Source organism: Culex quinquefasciatus, chromosome 2 (genome assembly GCF_015732765.1).
Source record: "Culex quinquefasciatus strain JHB chromosome 2, VPISU_Cqui_1.0_pri_paternal, whole genome shotgun sequence".
Classification (NCBI taxonomy): Eukaryota; Metazoa; Arthropoda; class Insecta; order Diptera; family Culicidae; genus Culex; species Culex quinquefasciatus.
Window position 1 is genome coordinate 126,436,604 of NC_051862.1, and position 27,526 is coordinate 126,464,129.

The 27,526-nt window shown below is 36.1% G+C and overlaps 1 protein-coding gene across 2 annotated transcripts in view; it reads left to right on the forward strand.

The window, feature by feature from the left end:
- Positions 1–20,781, forward strand: part of LOC6046309 (Krueppel homolog 1) — a 71,341-nt gene extending 50,560 nt beyond the window's left edge. For both annotated transcript variants that reach the window (XM_038252043.1, XM_001863494.2), the window contains 3 exons: positions 8,098–8,886; positions 12,714–13,755; positions 17,444–20,781. In XM_038252043.1, the coding sequence (XP_038107971.1) occupies positions 8,109–8,886; positions 12,714–13,755; positions 17,444–17,738 (2,115 nt within the window). In that variant the 5' untranslated portion in view covers positions 8,098–8,108 and the 3' untranslated portion in view covers positions 17,739–20,781. The remainder of the gene's footprint in view (positions 1–8,097; positions 8,887–12,713; positions 13,756–17,443) is intronic.
- The last annotated feature ends 6,745 nt before the right edge of the window (positions 20,782–27,526 follow it).

A 27,526-nucleotide genomic window follows, 5' to 3' on the forward strand; every position in this document is an offset into this window, starting at 1 on the left:
GTGCTCATATCAACCTCTGATAGTTTTGCTGATTTACATGTATGTAACCGCTTGAGATAAACTCACAAGAAAATTCAGCAGAAAACTGCGAAATCTGCGCCGCAAAAAACGCGAAGATTTGTAACAATCCTAATTTTTAATAAAGTAATTTTTTGTCAATGGTCTACAATTTTGCCAGATCATAATTAAAAAAAAACATCAATCAAAAATTACCTCCCCAAGATATAGACTTCGAATACTCAAATGCAAAATTGTATGGAGACTTTTAGTCAAGTTTACAAAAATACAACAACTCACACGAAATCGGGAAAAGTTGCCCCGACCCCTCTTTGATTTGCGTGAAACTTTGTGCTAAGGGGTAACTTTTGTCCCTGATCACGAATCTGAGGTCCGTTTTTTGATATCTCGTGATGGAGGGGCGGTACGACCCCTTCCATTTTTGAACATGCGAAAAAAGAGGTGTTTTTCAATAATTTGCAGCCTGAAACGGTGATGAGATAGAAATTTGGTGTCAAAAGGACTTTTATTTAAAATTAGACGCCCGATTTGATGGCGTACTCAGAATTCCAAAAAAACGTATTTTTCATCGAAAAAAAAAAAAAAAACACTAAAAAAGTTTTAAAAATTCTCTCATTTTCCGTTACTCGACTGTAAAAAAGTTTGGAACATGTCATTTTATGGGAAATTTAATGTTCTTTTCGAATCTACATTGACCCAGGAGGGTCATTTTTTCATTTAGAACAAAATTTTTCATTTTAAAATTTCGTGTTTTTTTCTAACTTTGCAGGGTTATTTTTTAGAGTGTAACAATGTTCTACAAAGTTGTAGAGCAGACAATTACAAAAACGAGTTATCGCGATTTTACGAAAAAAAGTTTTGAAAAAGTTACTTTTTGCGTTTCTCTTTGTTTCTTTGTCCGTGTCTGTCGCGGGTGACCATGAACGGCCATGATCGATGACGACCAACTTTTTCAAAACTTTTTTTCGTAATATCGCGATAACTCGTGATGTTGATAAGCAAACCCCTTATGTTTATATATCATATCATATTTTTGTAATTGTCTGCTCTACAACTTTGTAGAACATTGTTACACTCTAAAAAATAACCCTGCAAAGTTAGAAAAAACACGAAATTTTAAAATGCAAAATTTTGTTCTAAATGAAAAAATTACCCTTCTGGGTCAATGTAGATTCGAAAAGTACATTAAATTTCCCATAAAATGACATGTTCCAAAATTTTTTACAGTCGAGTAACGGAAAATGGGAGAATTTTTTAGTGTTTTTTCGATGAAAATACGTTTTTTCGAATTCTGAGTACGCCATCAAATCGGGCGTATAATTTTACATAAAAGTCCCTTTGACACCAAATTTCTATCTCATCACCGCTTCAGGCTGCAAATTATTGAAAAACACCTCTTTTTTCGCATGTTCAAAAATGGAAGGGGTCGTACCGCCCCTCCGTCACGAGATATCAAAAAAACGGACCTCAGATTCGTGATCAGGGACAAAAGTTTCCCCTTAGGACAAAGTTTCACGCAAATCGAAGAAAGGTCGGGGCAACTGCTGTGTGAGTTGGCGGAGAATTACCCACATCTAATTTCTTTTGAAAACATTAGATTTACACATACATGTTCACTAGCCATCGAAATTTGCGTAGTATTCTTGAAGATAAACTCACAAAAAAAATCAGCAGAAATCTGTGAAATCTGCGTCCCAAAAATGACGAAGATTTGTAACCACCCTGTTAGATTAAATTTAGTAAAAATAAATCTTTGTCAATGGTCTACAATTTTGCCAGATCATAATAATAAATTTAAAAAAAAATCATCAGTCAAAATAAACCTCCCCAAGATATAGATTTCAAGTACTTAAATGCAAAATTGTAAGGAGACTTTTAGTCAAGTTTACAAAAATACAACAGTTGAAATGTCATGAAATTTGCCGATTTCGTGGAGAATTGCTCGTTGATACAAATTGCTTAATTGCCGTTAACTTTCAAATCTATGGAACAATGTGGTTAATGTTATTAGCTCAGCATAAAGTACTTTAATAGGAAACACCATAATGGGTACTCCATAAACAACCATGGAATTCGAAATGACATTATTTGTTTTGTTTTTTAACATAAATAATTGTTATACTTTTTATTCTCAGGTGCACACATCAAAATAGATTTCACAATTGATATAATTTATTTAGTATAATAATGTTTTGAGGTTTTTTGTTGTTGTTGCGATTGCTTGTTTTCGCCTTAATGCGAGATTAGGGAGCCACTAATTCTACAATAGACTTATTTTTTTACCTGTATATTGATATAAACATGATGCAACCAATGTACATATTAAATTCCACAAGCAACGCCTGATAATAACCCACGAAGTGTATTTCCTCGACGACACGTGCGTTCGCAATAAAACCAACCTGTTTTGCGTTCGATCTTTGATTGGAACACAGTACATTATAATTAATCAGAGTGGCATGCGCCAGACCTTTGAAATAACAACAGAAAAAAAAATCGGTACAAGCTTTGCCTCGCGTGTCACTGTTTGATGTTGACCGCGCAAGCTTAACTTGTAACATGTTTTTGTTTCTAACACATTCGTGTCAAACCGCCGATTGATTGGTTGTAATTCGATCGCGTCCAATTTGCATTAGGATCAATTTTCACGCGTAGACCTTTTCGGACCAGATCCTCGAGTGACCGTGACCAATCAGAAACTACTTTTCAACCTGTCGACTTGGTTAAGATCGGACAAAAAATTTGTGGGTTCAACGCGTCTCACAGTAGCAAACGTTTCCTGAAGTTTTTTTTTTTTTTGTAAAAACGAGATCAGCAAGGACTTCAATCTCCAATCGCTCAAACTCAAAAACTGTGTTTTTGGCAGTCAAGTTCGCCGTTTAGGCTTCGATGCAATCTAATTCGCGACAGACCAATTAGGGCGCATGATCGGTCATCAAATAGTAAAAAAGCAAAAAAAAACAAGGCTCGTGTCAGTCGTAAATTGTGCTCTCAACTCGACTGTGATGCGCATGTGCTCCAGCTAATGTCGATGTCATGTCCAGTAAACACGCGCGCGCGCGCACTCTCCAAATCAAAAGATTGCAACGGTCCATCGACGAGGAACCTTGCGCCTGCCTCGCCCGTGTAATCAGCGTTTCCCGTGGTCAGTGTGGTCACCTCAAAAGTTCGGCGCGTGTATAGCTTAATCATCCCAGGGTTGATAACTTTTTTCGACACCGAGGTCAACGGTTTTTGCAATTGCAAAAATTCTGTGTGCTTGATGATGCTCGTGAGTGCAGATGAACTCTTCGATGATTTTATTTTTGTTTCTAACAAAAGTTGTGTTGTTGGCATCGACTTTGATTTCAACACCTTCCATTACTTTCAAAGTTTAATGGCATCAAACAACAATTTAACAAAATCCTACAAAAAAACCCTCGTCTATGGTCAACGGAAGCAAACGAACCTCTTCCACAGTGGTCTCAGTCTTGGTTGGTGGAAAATAGCGACTGACGTCAATTGTAACCTCGAGACTGATCTACACGCGTCGGGGATTTTCTTGACCAATTTTGGGCTTAGTTTGGTTTTGCCGGTGGTGGGCCATTTTTTGCTTGGATATCTGCTACGTCAATCGATAAGTTTGGGTTTTTTGTTGTTTTATGATGCCACTTTTGTTCGGGTTGAGAAAAGCTATACAATTGATGCAAATGTATTCTGAGCAAAACAAGCTAGAGTAACTGTCAAAAAATTATTGTGTAGCCTGACTTATTTGAAAGATAGCAATTTCAAATTCAAGTTGTAAAAAAACAAATACAAGGAGAAAAACGGTAGATATTTATGTTTGACCCTCTATAACTTTTCTTAACTTCAAAACGACCCTTGATCTACCTTAAAGTGTAAACTAACGAACTTTCGTATCCAATAACTAAAAAATTACAAAATAACAATTCAGTTTAAACTATTTTTAGAAGATGTCTTGGATATTGAAACATAAATAAAAAGTGAATATAATAAAAATGTTTTTAATGATTCATCGCCTCTTAAATCAATTCAAACATAATTTTAAATAATAACACACCTTTAGGTGAATTGAGCTACCTTTTCTTGTGCAATTTATGATTGAACCGAGTAAGCTTTGATGCCTGGCTGAACTTTGTATCATTGCTTGAGGTTTATTTTTTTGCCTCTCCTAATGATCCTGAATACAGTTCATCAGTCTTTTTCAATTGCAGGCATGGAAAAATTACTTTACGCAGACCTACGACAGATTTTAAATCATCAAGATGATTTAAAAATATTGATATAATAAGTCTTTAATCGCCTAAAGTTCATAAAATTGATTGAATTCACTGAAAACATTTTTTTTAACCGTGCTCATCAACCAGAGCTTTTGTCCCAAGATTTTTTTTACAGATTTTTGAGTATTTTCGAAGCTACGGGAACTATTTTTTTTTTATTTATAAAGTACTGTCTACTAAGCGATTTAAAACAAATTTTGGGATTATTGCAGGATTGGGTCCGCAAGTTTGTCAATTTTGGAATAAGAAGACAATGAATTCCTTGGTTGCTGTGTACCATTAATACATTTAAGTTGATTCCCAATCTGTTGTTTAAATATCAAGAACTGTGTTCCATAAAAGTGTTCCAAAAGGAATATTTTTGTTGGATTTATTGTTGAGAAAAACGTTTTAAACTGTGTATAATGCACGTACACATTTTATTTAAAGTTGTGTCCGAAAGAATAAAAAAACAAAATTTCAAATTTATTCCTAATTTTCAAAATGGTTAAGCAAAAAGTATCACATAATGCTTTTAACACAAATATAAAAATAAATTATCATTTTTTTTCATAAAAGACGTCGTTTCCGATTAGTGGTTTAGCATTTTCAATTGGTTGAAAAATTAAAAAGCCTCTATTTTATAAAAAAGCGATATTCAAAATATTCCAAACAGTTTTAAATCGATGTTTATTTTTAACATAAAATGTATTTTTAACAACCAATATTTCTTTTGCCCCTGATTTTTTGGAGAAATTTTGAAACATAAAAAAATCGAGTGCATTATATTTTCATTAGAAACAATAACGTTTTTATAGCTATTTTTTTCAAAATATTTCACTAAATGTTTAGTTCTGCTCAATTTGATTCCAGACTTCATTTTCTAATGACGAAGTCTCAGCAAATAATGGACCGATTTCCGGTCTTTTCTAAAACAATATTTTATTGTTTTTTTGAGGCAAGGATAACATTTGAAAAGGGCCAAACATTTTATTTTTCTCTAAGTCGCTGTATCTCAGCAACCAGAGGTCCAATCTTCAATGTTTCCTAGACAATTTTACAGCAAATTTTTTGAACTTAAAAAACACATTTTTTCAGTAATGATCACTCGTGGTGACTATTTTTAAAAATCGAAAAACTGCAAATATTTCACTGAAATCAAACTTTCGGTGGCTATATCTTGAAAACGAGGCATTTTATCAAAAATCTGTAGTATAAAAGTATTTTTCGGTAACAAATTCAAATTTACATTAAAAATGAGGTAAAGAAAATGACTTTACTATAATAATCACTAATTTCATAAAAAATTCTAACCCGGCGTCAAAATTTTTGACCATACTTCTCAATGGCGCAAAAGTTGCGGGTTTTAGTCCCCTAAAACATATTTTAAAAATCTCGAAAATTCCAATTTTGGGAAATTAAGGTTTTGAGAAAAAAAAAAATAAAAATCGGCATTTTTTCCTTGTACCTTTTTTTTTCTCAATAGTCCTCAATTGATCCCATTCATCAGAAAATTTAACAAAAGTTAAAATTGTTTGAATATATACGTACCATTTTTGTATGGACAGCTGCCAAAATTGTATGGAGACTTGTATGGGCGAACAAATGACACACGCTTTTTTGGTCATAGGGAAGGTCCCCACCATTTTTTTTTTCGATTAGTGGTTCAGCATTCTGAACATAAAAATATATATTTAACAAGAAATTTTTCGAAACTAAAAAAAACAAGTGCATTATATTTTCATCAGAAACAATAAAGTAATTATCAGAAAGAAGATCTACATCTTTTAGAATATTATGGGTTTAGCGGGTTCACTAGTTGTTTGTTATTTGGCTAATGATAAAATAAACATGTATTAGGGGTCATCCTGGACTATTTTTAATTTTTCTTTATTAATGAGCTAACAGCCAGAGGCTGGTTCAGCTCGACCGTGGACTAACTTCCCCTATGTTTTAAGTAAAATTAAGTATGCAGTATTGTTTTTTTACGTCCAGAACTATATATTAAGACAATTTGGTGAAACAATAAAAATCTGGTTTATTCTGAATTTTCACAGACATTTTAACTATGGAAATTAAATCTCATGTTTCCAAATGGATCGCGCAAACATTTTTCCTACTTTTGCAGCTCGGTTATGTTATTGTTATATCAAATTGTTGAAATTATGATATGGAAAAAACCTTATTTTAAACCACTTCAGTGATTGATGCCATTCCCATAAACTCAATGACAAACGCTTTCTGTTTATATTTGATTTCGAATGTATGAATGAGTGCATGCAAAAAGCCTATAAAGCCTGTGAGGTTATCAAAAAATGTTTAGATAGTTATGTTACACACATGACCAAAATATACCCACGATGAGATGTGATGTGATGTGATGAGAAGAGCGAAAAAATGTAAAAAAGTGGACAAAAAGAAGTGGAAGAGTAATATAACTATTAGGGTGTTTCATCCCAACAAAAATGTTCTCATAATCAGGCAAACCGAGGTTCCCCTAGTAGAGGATACCCATAGGGACTCTCATTCCAAATATCAGCCCATTTGGTTGAGAATTGGCCTGTCCCCAGCGGTTTAAAGTTTACATGGAAATTACTATGGGATTTTTGTGCTTTTCGTTCAATCGTTCCTACAGGTCTGGGGACAACATGGATTCACTCGGAATAAAGACAGGTGTGTAGGGGATGGTCCAATGAACAAATTCCAGATGGAATTAGGGTTGTCCATTCTGTCCCCAACGTGCGCATTGGATCGACGTCCGGTGTCTCCAGAATCAACGATTCACCCTTCAAATGTACGCATTGTCCCTAGTATGCTATGACGGTTAGCTGAAAATTGCGACGCCCCATGTCAGACGGTGAACACGTGGCAGAGTATTAACTCAAGTTTTGGCTCAGAAACATACTTTAAAGTAATAAAATTATAATTTTTGATGTTCCTGTAACAATTTGAACTATTCCAAATAACGTAACATGATGATTTTGTAATAATAATGCAATCGATGCTTCCCCACGTGTTTACCGTCTGACATGGGGCGTCGCAATTTTCAGCTAACCGTCATAGCATACTAGGGACAATGCGTACATTTGAAGGGTGAATCGTTGATTCTGGAGACACCGGACGTCGATCCAATGCGCACGTTGGGGACAGAATGGACAACCCTAATTCCATCTGGAATTTGTTCATTGGACCATCCCCTACACACCTGTCTTTATTCCGAGTGAATCCATGTTGTCCCCAGACCTGTAGGAACGATTGAACGAAAAGCACAAAAATCCCATAGTAATTTCCATGTAAACTTTAAACCGCTGGGGACAGGCCAATTCTCAACCAAATGGGCTGATATTTGGAATGAGAGTCCCTATGGGTATCCTCTACTAGGGGAACCTCGGTTTGCCTGATTATGAGAACATTTTTGTTGGGATGAAACACCCTAATAACTATGTCCTAATGATCAAATCTTGTTTTTTAACATTAATTATTGTGAGTTCAGCAGAAAAGGTTCTCTGCATTCCGGAAATAAAAATCAGATGATCTTAATACATGGGTTGCTGCGATCAGCTCTCAGACACTATTTCCTCATGTATTTCCTGATGTTCGGGTTTAATAGAATTTAACAGTTTCGCGATAGCGTTTCAGACATTTTATCTACTTAGAACCTCAAATTCAACTACGTAAAAAAATGTATCGTGGAAATCTTTCCGTTTTTCCCGATTTTCACCGTATCAAAGAGTCTTTGTTTTTTGACTAAATGATTTTAACAATCTAACAATTTTAATAATCTAACTCCCAATTCTGTGTTCTCTTCTGATTTCCCCAGATTTACGCAAAATGGTCTACTACACGGGACTACCCCTGCTGATGCAGCAGGCAGAGAACAACGCGGCCGCCTCGCAGCTGTGCTTCAACAACTCTGCCCTGTCCGTGCGGGAAGCGACCGGCAACGCCGACCAACAGCCCGGCCAACGGCTCCAGCAGCAATTCCAACAGCAACAGATCGTCAACCTGACCGGTGGCGCCGATCAACCTCAGAGTTACGGAAGCTTCCCCTCGGGAATGGTTCCCCAGGGTTCGCCGACCGGCCAGCAACAGCAGCAGCAAGTGGCCAAGTTCCGCTGCGAGCAGTGCAACATCAACTTTGGCAGCAAAAGTGCCCACACAAGCCATATGAAATCTCACGCCAAACAGCAACAGCAGCAGCAGCAGCAGGAGGGCAAGAGTGCAAAGACTGGAGGGCAGATCGTTACGGGGGTTGTTGCGACTCCGGCGACGGCCGCCGATCCGTACCAGTGCGACGTGTGCAAAAAGACGTTTGCGGTTCCGGCGAGGCTCGTGCGGCACTACCGAACTCACACCGGGGAGCGCCCGTTTGAGTGTGAATTTTGTCACAAGATGTTTAGCGTGAAGGAAAATCTGCAGGTTCACCGGCGGATACACACCAAGGAGCGACCGTACAAGTGCGATATCTGTGGGCGTGCGTTTGAGCACTCCGGGAAGTTGCACCGGCACATGCGGATTCACACCGGCGAGCGGCCCCACAAGTGCACCGTGTGCGGCAAGACGTTCATTCAGTCCGGCCAGCTAGTCATTCATATGCGAACGCATACCGGTAAGTTTTTGGATTTTTCACGTATAGAGCGTCTCCATTCCGGGTCATGTTGGAGTTTGAAATGGTGGCGCATGGTTTTTAAAAAATTCAAGCACTAAGCGTTGAGCGTTAAGGCGTTACAAACATGTAAATCGACAAAAAAAGTCAGAGGTTGGTGTGAGCACACACTTAATTTTATTTAAAACCTGTTTTCAGGGCATTAAAATATACATTTTTATCTATGATCTAAACAAATTTGAAGAGATTTGGTTGTATCATTGCCGAGATAAAGCTGTTTGAAGTTAGCAGTGACCAAATCGGCACAAAATTTTGGTGAAGACTCGTTAAACCGGTCCTGTTTGGATGACGAAGGCCGATTTTCAAAAAAACTTATTTAAAAAAAGATAAAAATATTTTTGTGTTTTTCATATAAAAAATCGTCAGTTTTTGATTTTTGTATTTTTTATAAAGCAACATTTCTAAATTGGGCTTCGTCATGCACACGGGATATGTCTTGAGAGTCTACACCCCGAATTTTAGCCAATTTGGTCCATCCCATCTCGAGATATCGTGGCACCCGTAAATCAACTCTGTGTTTCGAGAAAAATGCTCAAAAAGTTTGACAGTCCGCTTTGCGCACTGCCAAATTTTGAGCTTAAATCGTCTTTTACTCAGTTTAATCATAAAATATCTTCATGAAACTTTCAGGAGTGATTGATAAACATCTTTTTAGTGTATTCAATAAATTTTATGTAATATAAAGTTTTGTGATTTTCTTCATGTATAAGACAGTATGTACTTTATCACCAAAAATATGCCCTAAAATGAACTTTTTTTTAAAACGTCGTTGACCTAAAAGTTATAAGTCGGGTTTAAACCCGAGTATCCCTCGATACTTTGGAAGTTATAATTCCAGTGGTCAAATTGTGTGCAAATGTTAAGTTTATCCTTGAGATCGATCAATGACGGATTGGGAACACCCTCATTATTCTGCCCAGAATATGGGACTTTTTCTCAAAACCCTGCTCCACAAGCTGAATATTGTTCCCTGAGCTATTTTAGGACTCTGGGCCAAATATGAGCAAAATCGGTCAAAATTTACCCATTGATACTCGAAGGTGAAATTTGTATGGGAAAAATTGAAAAAATGTATGGAAAACCCCACTTTCTTACGGTTTGGTCTGCACGGTGCGCTACTTCCATCCAAATATTCCCAAAAGTGAGATTCTTATTGAAAATTTAATGCTCTACAACTTTGTAGAACATACCAAAGCATTAAAATTCGATCCTGAAAAGTTATTTGCGATTTTAAAAAGTCATTTTTGCATGAAAATATTTTTTTCGCCAACTTTAGGCTCGGGTATCAATGGGTTAATCTCATCCAATTTCGCTCAAAATTTATACAGATGCTTAAAATAACCCAAAAAACTGTATTCCGCTTGTGGAGCAGGGGGTAATTTTTTCTGGGCACCCTAACCCTCATGAACTCCATCGACTCAGAAATAAGACTTTGTAGTTTTTTTTCAAAGAACCAATGAATCAATTTTGATTTATTTGAGTTTTTTGTATTTTGGAATACTTTTACTAAAATAGGATTCAACAAAAAGTATTAAGCTGTTGCTTAAAGAATGCTAAAGCTAATTGATATTAATTTTGAAAGCAAAATTATACTTGAAAAATAGCTGGTGAAAAACGTCGAAAAATCAATGATTACACTCAAAGTAAAAAGTATCCTTTTTTCAAGTTCACCCGTCGTCACCCTTTAAAAGGGTATCGAAAATGTACTGAATTTGACACACCCTTTTGAAAGGGTGACGCCGGGTGAACTTTAAAAAAGGATAGAAAGTATCCTTTTTGAGGATTGAAAGTACCCTTTTGAGGGATACTTCTGACTTTGAGTGTAGCAAATTTTTTGTCATCGTTTTTTTTGTGTTTTTATTCAGGCTGAAACATTTTTGGTGCCTTTGATATACCCAAAGAAGCCATTTTGCATCATTAGTTTGTCCATATAATTTTCCATACAAATTTTCATGAAAATTCTAAAATCTGTACCTTTCGAAGGAATTTTTTGATCGATTTAGTGTCTTCAGCAAAGTTGTAAGTATGGATACGGACTACACTGGAAAAAAAATTACGCGATGAAAAAAACTTTTGATGATTTTTTATTTAACTTTTTGTCAACTTGGTTTGCAAAAAACATTATTTTTAATTTTTTCATTTTTCATGTGATTAAGGAGACATCAAAAGCCAACTTTTTAGAAATTTCCAGGTTGTGCAAAAAATAGTTGACCGGGTTGTGTTTTCTTTAATCGAAACTGATTTCTTTTAAAAAAATGATATATTGGTCGCAAAAATTTCCGATGAAAAAGTTCTTTAGTGAAATTTTGATGAAGTGCACCGTTTTCAAGTTAAAGCCATTTATGAGTAACTTTTTTGAAAGTAGACGAATTTTTTAAATTAGTGCACATGTTTGCCCACTTTTGATACAAATATTTTTGAAAAGCTGAGAAAATTCTCTATATTTTACTTTTTTGAACTTGGTTGTTACGTTACGACCCTTAGTTGCTGAGATGTTGCCATGCAAGTGTTTAAAAAAGCAAAATTGATGTTTTCTAAGTCTCACCCAAACAACCCACCATTTTCTAACGTCGATACCTCAGCAACTAATGGTCCGATTTACAATATTAAAATATGAAAAATTCGTGAAATTTTCCGATCTTTTCAAAAACAATATTTTCAAAAATTTAAACCAAGACTAACATTTCAAAAGGGCGTAACTTTAAATGTTTGGCCCTTTTGAAATGTTAGTCTTTATTTTAAAAAAAATGAAAATATTGTTTCCGAAAAGATCGGAAAATTTCACGAATGTTTCATATTTTAATATTGTAAATCGGACCATTAGTTGCTGAGGTATCGACGTTAGAAAATGGTGGGTTGTTTGGGTGAGACTTAGAAAACATCAATCTTCCTGTTTTTAATCACTTGCATGGCAATACCTCAGCGTCTAAGGGTCGTATTATGAAAAAAAAGAGCAAAATATAGAGAATTTTCACAGATCTTCAAAAAAAAAAATTAAGAGTGGGCAAACATGTGTTGAAAAAATGAAAATTTTGACTATTTTCAAAAAAGTTATCTAAAAATGGCTTTAACTTGGAGACTTTCACTGAAGTACTTTTTAATTACATATTTAATTTTCCATCGGAAAATGGAGTTGAAAAATTTTTGCGACCAATATATCGATTTTTTGAAAAAAAAAATCAGTATCAATTAAAAAAAAAATAATTCGGTCAACGATTTTTTGCACAACCTGGAAATTTCTGAAAAGTTGGCTTTTTTAAAATTGAAAAATTTTGAAATTGAAAATTAAATTTCTAATTTAAATGATTCCGTTACTAAATTCACATTTTGAACATTTGAAGTGTATATTTGCAGCTTTTCTCCTCAAAAATGTATGTTTAAAAATTTACTCACTTTCTAAAAAGATATTTTTAGGTTAATGACGCACTTCGGAAGCAATAATCAAATTCAATAGTGCTATTGTACAAACAATAAACTGATGATTGCATGAGGTATCATAAACCGGGGTAACATTGATAGACCGGTGTGACGTTAATCGTTTTTTCTTTCATCGTTTTTCATTCTTGCTGAATCAAATATAAAGCAGCATTTAGATCGTACTGATGAGAAAAAAATAATTTGGTGGAATTTTAATGTTTTGCATTTTTTTTAATATTTGGTTATTTATACTATTTGGTGACACGTATAGATACTTTAAAAAATAATGAAAATCAGGCTAAATACCAACCGATACTAACTTGCAAATTTTTCCCCTCGTTTTTTTTTCTCAGGTGAAAAACCGTACAAATGCCCCGTCGAGGGCTGCGGCAAGGGGTTCACCTGCTCGAAGCAGCTGAAGGTGCACTCGCGGACGCACACGGGCGAGAAGCCGTACCATTGTGATATCTGCTTCCGGGACTTTGGCTACAACCACGTGCTGAAGCTGCACCGGGTCCAGCACTACGGATCCAAGTGCTACAAGTGCACGATCTGCGACGAGACGTTCAAGAGCAAAAAGGAGATGGAGGCACACATTAAGGGGCACGCCAATGAGATTCCGGACGAGGATGAGGCTGGTGGGGGTGAGGGCGAGGTCGTGGACAGCAAGGCGTCGGTGGTGGCAAGTTCTGCGCCGCCGTCGTCTCCGTCGATATCTTCGGCGGCGTCCACGAGCAGTCGGGCCAGCTTGGAGTACTCGTCTAGTTCGAGCAATTTGGCTGCGGAGAGTATGTGCGCGGAGGAACCGATGGAGGAGGAACTGCTGATGAAGCCACAGATTGAGTTCCGGGAGAGCCGGAGCAGTAGCACTAGCAGCGGAAGCAGCGTGACCAGCTTGAGCAGTAGTAGTGGGGTCAGCTCTCTGGGAAGCTCCCAATCCAGTGGAAGTGGTGGCATTCATTACTACTCGCAGTTTGAGCAGTCCGTGCTGCGAAGCTACGGCGTCCAGTCGGGTGTGAACCCGGCCCTGCTAGCGGCGGCTTCAATCGCAGCGGCAGCCACCGTATCCAGCCGGGAAGCATCTCCGGAACTGCAGGACAACAGATCGCCTTCACCGCCACCGTTGAGCTTCACGATCTCGCACCATCACCAGCAGCAACAGCATCAGCAGTTGATGAACGGTGAACGGTTAACTCCTCCAATGTCCCAGCAGCAACAGCAGCAGCCGATTGATATGATGGTTAATCAGCACCAGCTCCAGCAGCAACAACCGCCGATGGCACATCAGCAGCTGCAGCACTCGCCGGTCAACTCGAATGCGTTTGCCTACGAACCATTGTCGATTATGAAGCATCACGGATACTTTGCACCTGCTTCGCAGGTTACCGAGTTCAGGTAAGTCTTACGAGATTTTTTTAAAGTTTTAATCGTTTTTTTAAAGGTAATTAGTTGCAAAAAGTAGTGCAAAAATGCGTCAAAATCATATTGGGTCAAACGGTCAATTTGATCGAGTTCCACAATAGGGTTGGGAAAAAGAGCCTCCGATTTCGCAAACTTTTTCTAAGTAAGTTTAGCATCAATATTTCCCGTGCTCCGAATCCTTATTCCTTTCCGGTGAATGGTGGAGATGGGAGCGATGACTCATGTTGATCAAAAAATCAAAATTTCTTAAAAATAATTTTCCATTACTATCTATTTTTTCGAAATCCAAACTTGAGCCAACTCACGATGATCTAGAAGGATTCTAACAGAGTTCTCACAGAGCTGGATGACTGGGAAAGGATTAATCAATTTCTAAACAATCATCACATATACATGGTGAAATCCAGTCTGCAACCCATGCGAATGCGCATGCAAATTTAAATCATTATGTTTATAAACATTCAAAATAGAAACTATGTAAAGATATGAACACACACTCTACTTTGTATTTGAGTATTTCTGTACGTTTTCGCGAAAAGACTTTTTGTATTGTTTAATTTGAATGAAATTGTTGTGAAATTTTCTGAATAAATTTATAAAGTTTAGAATCGAAAGTAACGTTTTTCAAGTGTTAAGCACGCTTATTGTGATTTTTTTTAAAGTTAAGATAAATTTTTGAATTTAGGGTAGGGTAGTCATCAATGAGACACTTTTGGTTTTCAACTTTCAACGATTTTTCTAATTTTTTCATTAGCATGTTTTAATAAGCTTTTAGTTGCATTATCTTTCTTTTAATGTGTTCTAACATTGACCAAAATATGAGATCGATCCGACATCTACAGCCAGAGTTATTCAACTGTCTCATTGTAGACGCACTTGGCAGGAACAATGAGACAGCTGGGGAACAATGAGACACTTTACGAAAATCGACATTTTTCTAGCATAACATCATGTTTTTGTATTGTTCCATTTCAGGTGACTTGCCTTGAACATTTTAGAGCAATTTTGCCAACATGAAACTTTTAATAACAAAAGTTACACTAAAAAGTATTGAAATTTTGTAAAATCCATATATTAATATCAAATAACTAAGTATTTTTGGTTAAATGAAGTTTAAACTCTATAAATATGCCAAAAATCACTTTTAATTCATGTTTTGAAAGATTTCCATCGATTTTGAAAAGTTTATTGAAGAAAAATCAAAGTGTCTCATTGTTACCCATGGGCTGAAATGAGTGGGGAACAATGAGACAGCCCTGGATTCTGGGTATATTCTAAATTTTGGCCAAATCTAATGAAAGGACATTGTAGCCCAACTTAATCCCTATGGAACGTCGAAAGAAATTTGAAGAAATATTAGTTTTGGTGTAAATGGCAGCCTACGAGCGAAAAAGTATTTTTTGTCCATAATTTACTTTTACACCCCATAATCAAACATTTATGAATAACTTGTCGAGGGAGCGTCCATCACCAAAGCCACTAATATGGCAGATGTGTATCCAGTAGACACACCTTTCCCCCAAATATGAGCCTGATTGGTTGAAACTACGACTTGTGAGAGCCATTTTATCATTGCTCCCTGTGTCTCATTGATGACTACTCTACCCTACAGTCATCCCACATATTCGGAACACCCACAAATTCGGAACACTTTTGTGGTAATTTGTCAATAAAATGCCAAATGCAACTTTTCTGTCGTCCCTGCTATTTTTAGGAACTTTATTTGGACATTCTCTTGCTATTTCACTAGTAAAAATAGTACTTTTTGAACAAAAACCCTCATTTCAAGACTATTTTATTCATAACAGCAAAACACTGCCTCCAAATTGCCTGTTCCATGATTGTGGAATGTTATTGTGCCTCCCACAATTGTGGAACACCTGAATCTAAAAAAAATCAGTCCATGTTAAAAACATCACTAAGCTTGAGTTTTATTGGTTTCTGAGTGTGAAGTCATTTTTTTGTAAAAATTTTGTACTCCTGGAGAGAAAAAAAGGTTTGTTTACATCGTAAGAAAAAAGTGTTCCGAATTTGTGGATTTCAAGGGTCAATGTTTTTCTTTAAAAACTTGATAAAAACGTAAATATGTACAGCCGGTCTATACATCAATCGAAAGATCGCAAGAAAATCTTTCACATGAACGAAAAAGCAAATCATTATGCTCAATTATCGATTTTCTATGATTTGTTGAACATTGGTAGATCCGTAAACTGTTTCGAATATGAGGGATGACTGTAGATTTTTTTAAATAAACAGGAAATTTCACAAATGTTCTATTTTTTCGAGATATTGAGAGTTGCAAAATGAGGGCTAATTTGATTAATAAACTAAATGAAAACTCATTAAAAACAAAATTATTGCGCGTATTCCCGAGAAGGACACGCGGCAAACCAGCCTCGAAACGACGCGCCGCACTTTCGGCAAATGCGCGCTGTCAAATCTCGTACTGTGCGTTTTGTTTTTGTTGATCTTCTTCTTCGAATTGCATGGCATTGTTGCAGGGTATGTTTTTTATTGATGCTGATGATGCCTTTTTTAGTTCCCTAACACATCCAAAAAATTGAATATTAAAAAATACACATTTTGGGCAGTTGTGTACTTCATCTGAATATCCGTTCTCAATGTACACATTGTCGAATGTAAATAGCCAGGCATGTAAATAGCCTAATTTGCCTAATGCTTAAAATTCATGAACAAAGTTTCATCCAAATTAAAAACATAGAAACTCTAAAAATTCGAAATTCAAGGGAAAAACTCTAAAATAAAATTTCCAATATTGTTTTGATTTTAGCTTTATCAAACATTTTTTTTATAGTAAAAAAAATATTAGGAAACCAACATAAATAACGAAAGAAAACTTAAAAATAAAGTTAAAAGGGACATGACCCTAGCATAATTTCTCGGAATGCCCTATTTATAAAGTTTAAACATATTCAGCTCGTGCAAGCATTATTTCTAGATTACTTTTTCAAACCCATTTCTAGATTACTTTTTCAAACCCATCATTTAGATGGAATAAATGTTGCGAGTTCATAACTAATACACTCAAACCCCGATTGTTTGACATTTACTATTGTCAAACGAACGGAGTCACCTTTTAGTTTGACACCCTTTCTACATGGAGTTTACACACACTACCAAACGTTTGTTTTGAAAGTGTGCGCGAGCGCCGTGTAAAAAGTGACAGTTCGTCACTTTTTATTTTGACTTTGACCAACCAACGGGTTACAAACTAAAGTGTCGAACGAAAAAGTGACCAACCATCGGGGGTTAAGTGTAATACAATTTCCGGGTAAATCATGAAAAATGCATTTTTCACATTAATGTTTGATAAAATGTCCTCGAATTTGCTGCATCAGCTGGCGTTGTTTACGTTTCAAACCACGTGGCGCCGTGATTTTGACACAAGCGATCGCGTTTTGGCAGGTTTCAATGGTTTACCTGTTTTGTTTGTGATATATGTAAAAAAAGCATTCAATATTTTTTTTGTGTAGGTTTTATGAATTGAATTTTTTTAATTTCTTACGAGAATGGCTAATTTTTTCAAGCAATATTGTTCAAAATCAAACTAGGCAGCAATTTTAAAGTTAGGACCAAACAGTTAAAAATAAAAAGAAATAAACATTCAATTAATCTCCTCCCCTCCTTCCCCCTATTCCAGATCCTCCAGCGACATCGTGCGCCAAGTGGAAGCCGCCATCGCCGGCACGGAAAACCTCCTAACGCCGCCCCGCTCCTCGCCCGAATCACCCGACCGGTCCTCGTCGCCCGAGTCTGACTCTGCAGTATTAATGGCCAACCGGGACAACAATACGCTACCGCCGCGCAAACGGCGGCTCTACTTCAAGGATCAGCACCATCTTCAGGGTGGGGAAGCTCAGGTGCCGGAATCTGCGCCAGTCGCTCCGGCCCCGGCCCGGATGAGCTCGGTTATCCAGTTTGCGAAGGCTTCGTAGGAACCAAATCTTTCGTTTTTAACTTCTGGGCGGCCATATTTGATTTTATGTAAGGGGTAGGATTTAGGAGAGAGTTGCGAAGGTTTGAGGGTGGAGTTGATGCGACCAGACTTATTAGCGGATAGTTAAATTAAAGGTAACGTTTTTAGAAGGTAATATTTATCTACAAACAAAAAGCAGTAGCGGTAAGCAAGTCAGGTTTAAGAAAGAAACTACACACACACACATACAAAAAAACACATTGAACACGCACTCACACATTACACTATTTGCAACAAGACTGTCTCAGGTTAATCAGTCATTACATTTGATAAGTTTATCGCTTCTTCGGGGGAAAGGCACAACATGAGGTCCCCCCTGCGGAGAATAAAAAAAAGGAAAATGGGACAAATGGAAAAGGAGAGCGGCTTTGGTCAAAGAAAGAGGAAAAATATTAAGACTGTTGAATTGTCAAAAAATTCTAGTAATCGAGAAATATTTTAGGTCGATAGGATAATGCGAGAGAGAGAAAGGATCAGCAATGAGTCAAGCAGAAAAGCAACAAAAACAAAACTATTTTACGAGAAATTGTATCTTTTGGATAGCGAGCGATTCAGCAAAAAAAATATTGATGGCCATGTGAAAAAAGACTAGTTTTTATAGTAGACAAAATGAGCAAGTTTAGGAAAAGAGCATCGTGCTGGATCGTGCGAAGAAAGCGAAAAATATAGACTGGAACTCCCCAAAATTGAATACTAGCGATAAGAGAAACCAAACACAAACAAGTAAAAAAACGCGTGACTTTTTCGTGCGAAACGCGGGAAAGCATTTTATACATACATAGCTAAGTAGATAAGTGTCTTCTTCCCGAAAAAAAATCCAAAATAAAAACTTCACAACAAACACACTCACCAACATGCGCACTCACACAATCCTACACTATTGGTAAGCATTGACTTTATATTCGAAGCATAAAATCATATAAAATATTCGTAACAACTATTAGCCAATACACAAACCACAAAAAAAAAAGATAAATAATTGGACAAACCACTACATTCACTGCCAATGAGAAACAATCGAAGCGAAAATTTGCAACAAAACCTCAAAAAAACAACCACACAAACAACCCAGTGATGTCAAAATTCAGGGAATCGAACCTCTGGCTGCACTGTACAGCCACGCAGCCAACCTCACTCCAACTTTTTTTTTCTCACGCGCAGGCAGATTTACACGAGAACAATAGGAGAACAAAAAAAAACCTCAATCGGCAGAGTAGGTGCAACAATAAGCAAAAGCAAACAATATAATGAAATATACCTCAAGTTAAAAGTAAACTTTAATCGACGTTTCGCACTGTAAATAGGCATCCCCTTCTATTTAACGTGTAATGCCACAGACAAGGAGAGGTAAATCTTTTGAAGATTTTTGTCTAAAATTCATCAATGACTCCAAACGAGCGCCATCTAGTGTGCGCGCAAGCAGTTTTAAGCAGCTGTCAAACGCGTTGCAATGAGCTGTGGTGAATTCAAAACTAGCGTGGTGATCTTGCGAGCATATTGGCTGATGCACGAAGAAATTTGTTTACGTTTTACTGTCCCGCAAGCGTCAACCCATACAAATTGCAAAAAATGTGCTGATTTGGCATTTGCTTAAGGTGCCGCAAAAAAAACGCTTGTTGATTAATGATTTTTAAACGAGATTTACTTCTATTTTTCTGTGGTAAAATGTCACAGACCAAACAGATGGGAAGCTTACCTTTTTGCAACAGAAAATGCAAGCTTTACATCTGTTTTTCGTCTGTTACGAAAATATCTAGACGAAAGCAAAACAAAACGTCATGTTTGGTTCTGATCTCCGCTATCTATTCTCTAAGTGTCTTCGGTAAGTGCGTGTAGTTGCGGCGGCGGCCACTGGTGGCGCGCTCGCCGCACACTGCGATCGAACCAGTTTTAGTTTGTTTAATTTCTCTCGTACTATATGCTTTAAGATACACTGTAAAACTAAAGTAATAACGTTAAGAAAAACACCCTAAATAAAACATACAGAACAATGCATTTAATACTATTTTTGAAATAGTTTCCCTTTAGTAGTAGAAAGAAATCTAATCGTTTCAAGCAAACTTTGCAGTAAAATTTGTTGTAATCTACAAGAAATACCCAACTAGACAAATGCATCCAGTATCTTTTGTTTTCGACTGTTTTCTTCAGTTTTGAAGGTGTTGCAGACCAAGTCCACAGCAAGCAAATCGTGTGTAGTAGCAAAAAAAAGTTGAATGAATATTAAAATAGCAGAAAATTTGTTTCTCCGTGCCACGTGGTGACCCAAACCACGTGGCTTTTGTTGATGTGTTGTTTTTTTCCGTTCCACTCCCCCTTCCCCAAAAAAGAGAGAAGGGAAACCACTATTATCCACTTGTGTAGGTCAAGAGAGTTGTAAATGAACAGCAGTTTTCCGTTGGAGCATTCGTACTATATATATTCATCTGAATTTAATCATATTGCTAATTATAATAATTAAAACAAACTATATTAAAACATCATCAAAGGCATCCTTAAAAAAACAAATCGAAAGGCAATATTTGACGGCACTTTTACTGTGTAAAAAGGTTCTGAGAATCGCCCATTCAAGAGAAGAGCCCAGTTATTAGGTGGAAAGATATTCATCGTAGCGAGTAATGATCGTTTTTTAAAAAGTCGCCACATCAGTGCTAACACTAAACATTTGCAATATCCTGTAGCAAGCGTAAGAATGCGGCGAGAAATCACCCCCCTAAAACAAAACAAAAAGCAAACAAGTAAACAATCCGCTTTGTAGTAGTACTTTGCGAGTCTGTGTAAACCATCATCGAAGTTGAGGCGAGTTGAAAAGAAAAGGAAAATGGTATGATTGATGGTAAAAAGTTTTCGATTTTTTCGGAATGAACTGAATGAGAAACGGAAGAAATAACAAGATTACAAAATGTATCGCTAAACAGTACAGACAAAAAAACAGTACGAGTGTGATGCAGGATTGTATGGGAAATTGCGAAAATAAACTGATTTATTGTATTGAAATATTTAAAGCATCATTGTTTCTTGTAATTACGCAAAACTATCCGAATCTCCTATATTTACAATTCAACTTGCTTGATTTTTATTTATCGAGGTCATATGGTCTCAGACTGTTGTCGAAGATAAACAGGCGTAAATCACTTTCACCTCTTTCACTAGCGAGTGACAGTTGTATGAGTACAACACGTCCAGACTTCAATCAACAACCGTAGGAAAACCGACCAACATCAACGGATGAACGCAATAGAGCAATTCTCTGAGATTTCGGTCATTCATTTTTTTTGTATTTTTTAATCCGGCTGGACTTTTTTGGTGCCTTCGGTATGCCCAAAGAAGCTATTTTGCATCATAAGTTTGTTCATACACTGAAACCCCAATGGTTTGACACCAATTGTTGTCAAACAAACGGAGTCACTTTTTAGTTTGACACCCTCTTTACACGGAGCTCACACACACACTACCAAACGTTTGGTATGATAGAAAGTGTGAGTCCCGTGTAAAAAGTGACAGTTCGGGACATAAAATGCCGACTTTTCAGAAATTTCCAGAATGGGCAAAAAATCTTCAACCGAGTTATGAATTTTTGAATCAATACTGATTTTTTCAAAAAATCGAAATACTGCTCGCAAAAAAATTTCAACTTAATTTTTCGATGTAAAATCGAATTTGCAATTCAAAAGTACCCAAGTGAAATTTTGATAAAGTGCACCGTTTTCAAGTTATAGCCATTTTAGGTAACTTTTTTGAAAATTGACCGAGCCACGTAGCCCAGTGGTAACGCTTCCGCCTCGTAAGCGGTAGATCGGGGTTCAAATCCCGGCTCGGACCAACACAACTGGTGATCTTTTCCCTTCTGGAATCGATTGCTTAGTAAAGGGAAGGTAGTGTATCGTCACAAACTGGACCTTATCACGACACCTTAGGGAGACGACCTATGGAATGTTAACATTAACCTTAACACGTTAACATTAAGTTGAGAATGAAACTGCCACTGAATCCGCTTTGTAAATGCCGGCCCCGATACTCTTCCAGGGTGTTCCCCTCAGGAACAGGGAAAGATTTACTTTTTACTACTTTACTTTTTCGAAAATAGTCTCAGTTATTCATTTTTAAAATATAGTGCCACTCATGAAAAAAATATTTATGAAAAGCTGAGAAAATTCTCAATATTTTGCTTTTTGAACTTTGTTGATACGAGCCTTAGTTGCTGATATTGCCGTGCAAAGATTAAAAAACAGAAAAAATTATGTTTTCTAAGTCTCACCCAAACAACCCACCATTTTCTAATGACGATATCTCAGCAACTAATGGTCCGATTTACTATGTTAAAATAAGAAACATTCGTGAAATTTTTCGATGTTTTCGAAAACAATATTTTCAAAAAAATTAAATCAAGACTAACATTTCTAAAGGGCGTAATATTGAATATTTGGCCCTTTTGAAATGTTAGTCTTATTTCAAAAAATTAATGCTATTTTTTCGATAAGATCAGAAACTTCTCCAATGTTTCATATTTTAACATTGAAAATTGGACCATTAGTTGCTGAGATATCGACATTAGAAAATGGTGAGCTGTTTGGGTGAGACTTCGAAAACTTCAATTATCCTGTTTCTATTTCTTTGAGCCGCTGTATCTCAGCAACCAGAGGTCCAATCTTCAATGGCTCTTAGACAATTTTATAGCAAATTTTCTGAACTTTAAAAAAATAGAAATGGTCACTCATGGTCACTATTTTTAAAAATTGAAAAACTGCAAATATTTCGCTAAAATCAAACTTTCGGTGGCTTTATCTTGAAAACAGAGCCTTTATCAAAAAATCAGTGATGTACTTTTCGATTGCAAATTCAATTTTACATAAAAAATTTAGTCTAATCTAATCTAATCTAATCGAACACAAGCGCAGCCAGTCCGAAGAAAGCATTATGGAAGAACTTGGGGTTAGATTACGCCCCAAGTTCTTTCTTGTCAATATTAATTATTGCAGTACACTTGAGTAACCCCGAAGATGTATTGCATAAATTAAAGCGGCCAGGCCTACTGCGTTGCATTAACCGCAGAGACAGATTCTGTGAACGGAGCACATTTCACAGAATCTACAGGGGAGGAAGGATGCGTGGACATACCGTACCAAACGCTCCTGTTTACAGTTTCATATGTGTTTTGTATAATGTGTATAATATAGTGTGGTTATATAATCAATTAAATATAATAATGCAGTATAATGATCATTTAATAAAATTACTTCACCTATATATACAGCAATTCCATTTGAAAAGAGCCTAAACCAAAAAAAAAGTTCTCCGATCGGGCTCAAAATTTTTCTGGGGGTTCCTTGGCCAAAATAATTAGACCCGTATTTTTTTGTTTGGCCATTAGGGGCCTACATCGTTAGGTGGTTCAAAAATGGCAATTTTCGTCATTTTCGCAAAACCACTTTTCTAAAATCATATCTCCGCGCCATTTCATCCGATTTTAGCTGTCTTAGACGCAAAGAAAGGTGAGAGTTTGGCTATTTGGGAAAAATAGTAAAGTTCCAAAATCTAGCTTAACTATTGAAAAGTCGTATGAAAACTTAAAATGGCGTTTTGACCGTGTCTGACCAAAGAGCCTATGTCGAAAATATTTTTATCGGATTCTCGAAAATTTCACATAACATATCAAAAATTGGCGATGTCGAACCGTACGTTTCCGAGATATGATTTGAAAAACTGCTGCGTCGACGCGCCACGCGCAAAAACGGAAAATGACGAAATCGGCAAAAATCAATTTTCCACTAAAACTGCGATAACTTTAAAATTTCAGCGATGACCTATAGATGATATGGTACCAAAAGTTGCGTCTCTCAATTACGAAAATGTTGGTACCCAGACATGTATAGGTCATCGCTGAAATTTTAAAGTTATCGCAGTTTTAGTGAAAAAAGTTGATTTTTTGCCGATTTCGTCATTTTCCCGTTTTTGCGCGTGGCGCGTCGAAAACGCAGTTTTTATTTTCAAAAATCGTATCTCCAAAACGTACGGTTCGACATCGCCAATTTTTTGATATGTTATGTGAAATTTTCCGAGGAATCCGATAAAAATATTTTCAGACATAGGCTCTTTGGTCCAGACACGGTCAAAACGCCATTTTAAGTTTTCATACGACTTTTCAATAGTTAAGCTAGATTTTGGAACTTTACTATTTTTCCCAAATAGCCAAACTCATCACCTTTCTTTGCGTCTAAGACAGCTAAAATCGGATGAAATGGCGCGGAGATATGATTTTAGAAAAAGTGGTTTTTGCGAAAATGACGAAAATTGCCATTTTTGAACCACCCTAGCACGATGTAGGCCACCCTAATGGCCAAACAAAAAAATACGGGTCTAATTATTTTGGCCAAGGAACCCCCAGAAAAATTTTGAGCCCGATCGGAGAACTTTTTTTTTGGTTTAGGCTCTTTTCAAATGGAATTGCTGTATAATAACCACGCACCCAAGCACACAAACAGCGACACAAAAGAAATGAAAATGCAAAAAACAAGACAGCGCGTCCCCGCGGTCAGCGCACTTCGACACAAAAGAGACGGAAAATAACACGAAAAAACAGGACTGCGTGAACCCACAGGCACCGCACTCCAATTTTACATAAAAAATTTAGGTCATATTTTTGGTATAAAGTTTCGATTTTTTCCAAAAATCACATTTTTTTCAAAAATTTATAACTCGGCAGCAGATTTTTGACCATGTTTCTCTATAGCTCAAAAGTTGCGGATTTTCGTCATTTAAAACATATCAAAAATCTCAAAAATACGTATTTAGGAAATTGAGTTTTAGTAAAAGAAAAGTTGAAAAAAGTTTAATATCTGCAATTTTTCCGTGTATTTTTTTCTCAATAGTCCTCAACAATACCTACAACTTTGCTCAAGACACCAAATTGATCAGAAAATTCACTCATTTTTGTATAGACAGCAGCTAAAATTGTATGGAGACTTGTATGGGTGAACCAATCACACAAAATAGCTTCTTTGGCCATAGGAAAGGCCCCCACAAAGTTTGAGCCAAATAAAAAAATACAAAAAATAAAAATGGTCGAAATCGGTCGATTTCGTAGAGAGTTGCTCCCCTGATGATGGTCCCATTGAAAAAATATATACACTCAACCCCCGATGGTTGGTCACTTTTTCGTTTGACACTTTTTTAGTTTGTACCCCGTTGGTTGGTCAAAGTCAAACTAAAAAGTGATGAACTGTCACTTTTTACACGGCGCTCACGCACACTATCAAAACACACGTTTGGTAGTGTGCGTGAACTCCGTGTAAAAGGGGTGTCAAACTAAAAAGTGACCCCGTTCGTCTGACAACAGTTGGTGTCAAACCATCGGGGTTTGAGTGTAATAACACGAAAATTACAAATTACGTCTGTTTGTCTGTCCACAAAGGAATAAGCACAGAATGTCGTACTTTTGCATACACATTTTTTCGGGCCAGCTCTCGAAATTATATGGAGACTTGTATGGAAAAAAATATAAGCAAACTTACTTCTATTGACAGGGAATACAATAACAAAGATTCATCTAAATTAAAGAATCGTGAAAAAAATGCTAAAACGTAGAAATCTACTCAGCTGCCAAAACAAATTTATTCGTCCTTTTCAAATATTGCTTCAGATTATATTGTGGTCTCGAGCAAAATAAATCACTATGCTATCAGAATATCTTGTTATAAGGGCATCTGCAGCGCTGGAGTGCAAATCAAATTGGCACCCGGCTTATGAATACCGAGATCAAATTTGCACCGTGAAAAAACTCCGTCATCCCCACCGCTAGGGTAGCAAATTTGCCACCGAAACAAGCCCACCGCAATTTCAAAGCATTTCATTTTTCGAAAATGTCGAAAGTTAAACAATTTGCTACCCGATTTAATTCCCACCAAATTTACTCTCGAGTTTGCCCCTGAGTCTCCCACCGCGCGTAGCAAAGCAGGTATCAAATTTGATCTCAAGTTCATCTGTAGAAGTAAAATATGTGTCAGTACTACTCATTTTCTGATACCCGACAAGCCGGGGGCAATGTTTTGAATGCGTGTTTCGGAGATTTGTGTATGATTCAAAATTTCAAAAATTCAAAAATCCAAAAATCCAAAAATTCTAAAATCTAAAAAATTCAAAAATTCAAAACTTCTAAAATTCTAAAATTTAAAAAATCAAAAATTTTAAAATACATAAAATCCAAAATTTAAAAATACAAAAATTCAAAAACAAAAAATGCGTAAGAAAAGTTTATTTTTTCTTAAAATTTTTTTAAATTTAAATTTTTTTCAATTTGTTTAAATTTTTTCAATAATTTTTTTTTCTTTTTTTTAATTTTTCTTTTTTAATTTTTTTGTTTATTTTTAATTTTTTTAATTAAAAAAAATAAAAATAAAATTACACTTTTTTTTATTTTTTTCATGGCCTTCCTCTAACGTGGGATTTCTGCTCCAGCGCCTCTGACGAGACAGGAGAAACCGGGACCGACGTTTTACTTCACCATCCGATAGAAGCTCAGTGGATAAGGCGGGAATCGAACCCGCGTCTCATAGCATCATCGGGATCGGCAGCCGAAGCCGCTACCCCTGCGCCACGAGACCCACCCACAGGCGCCCACTCACAGGCGTACAGTTGCTTTCCAATCATTAGTTTTGAAAATATCAAGGTATTGACGGAATTTTTTTCCCCAAATTTTTTTTTTGTGGGACTGTACATTGGTATTTCATGAAAATTTAAAATGTTTTCAAAGGAGTTAGAACATGCTAAATATGATAATAAACGTGGAAAAATGCATTTTAACTAGTTTTCAGTTAGTTAAATTTTAATTTTCATTAAAATTTTGAAGTTTTTCGAAAAAAACATTCCCCTTGATTTTTCAGGCCAACTTTGAAGAGGGGGTGGGGTGACATAAACTTTGAAAAATATTTGCAACGGCCTAAATTTTTTTAAACTGAAAAAAAATGCTTTTTTTAATTTTTAAATTTTTATGTGTTATTTTTAATTTTTTTAATTTTTTTCTTTTAGAATTGTTTTGACTTTTTTAATTTTTTTCTGTTTTTTAATTTTTTATTTAAAAAAAATATTTTTTTTCGTGCTTGATTCAATTTTCCGTGCATCATTTCATTTGCCACGGTAGCAAACCAGGAGAATAGCGGGTAGCAAAGTGAAATTCCGATGAACTGAGAGCAAATTTGCTACCGCGACAGGTACCGCGGTGCAAATTTGATTTGCTTCGATGTTTGCTACCCGCGCTGGAGATGCACTAGGATACAGATTATTTAAAATTTTCTTATCGTTTATTGATCTCCCTCAAATTTATATGGATACTATATGAATCAACAATTTTTATCTTGATTTAGAATGGTCAAAGATGGTTACTCTAGTTTGAAGACGTCTCACCTCCGAAAAGTTGTAGATAGGGTCAACATTTTGGCTAGGTTTATTATAAGTGACAGATGACAGATATTAAATATTCATGTTTAGTTTGACATTAAATTAAAACTTTAATTTTGAGTGAAAAACTCTTATGAATTTGTATGGTTTTCGGAAAAAATCAATTACAGCATTTTGATTCCATTTGTGGTACGATTTATTTCATCACTTTGAATCAAATATATAATATTAATTACATTGTTGTATTCATGTTTACCTTTAAATATTCTGCATTAATATCGGTATAATGAAGTTCATAGTAATTATAAGTATAATAATGTATATATACTTACACCTCTAGTACTATTTTTGTGTGTG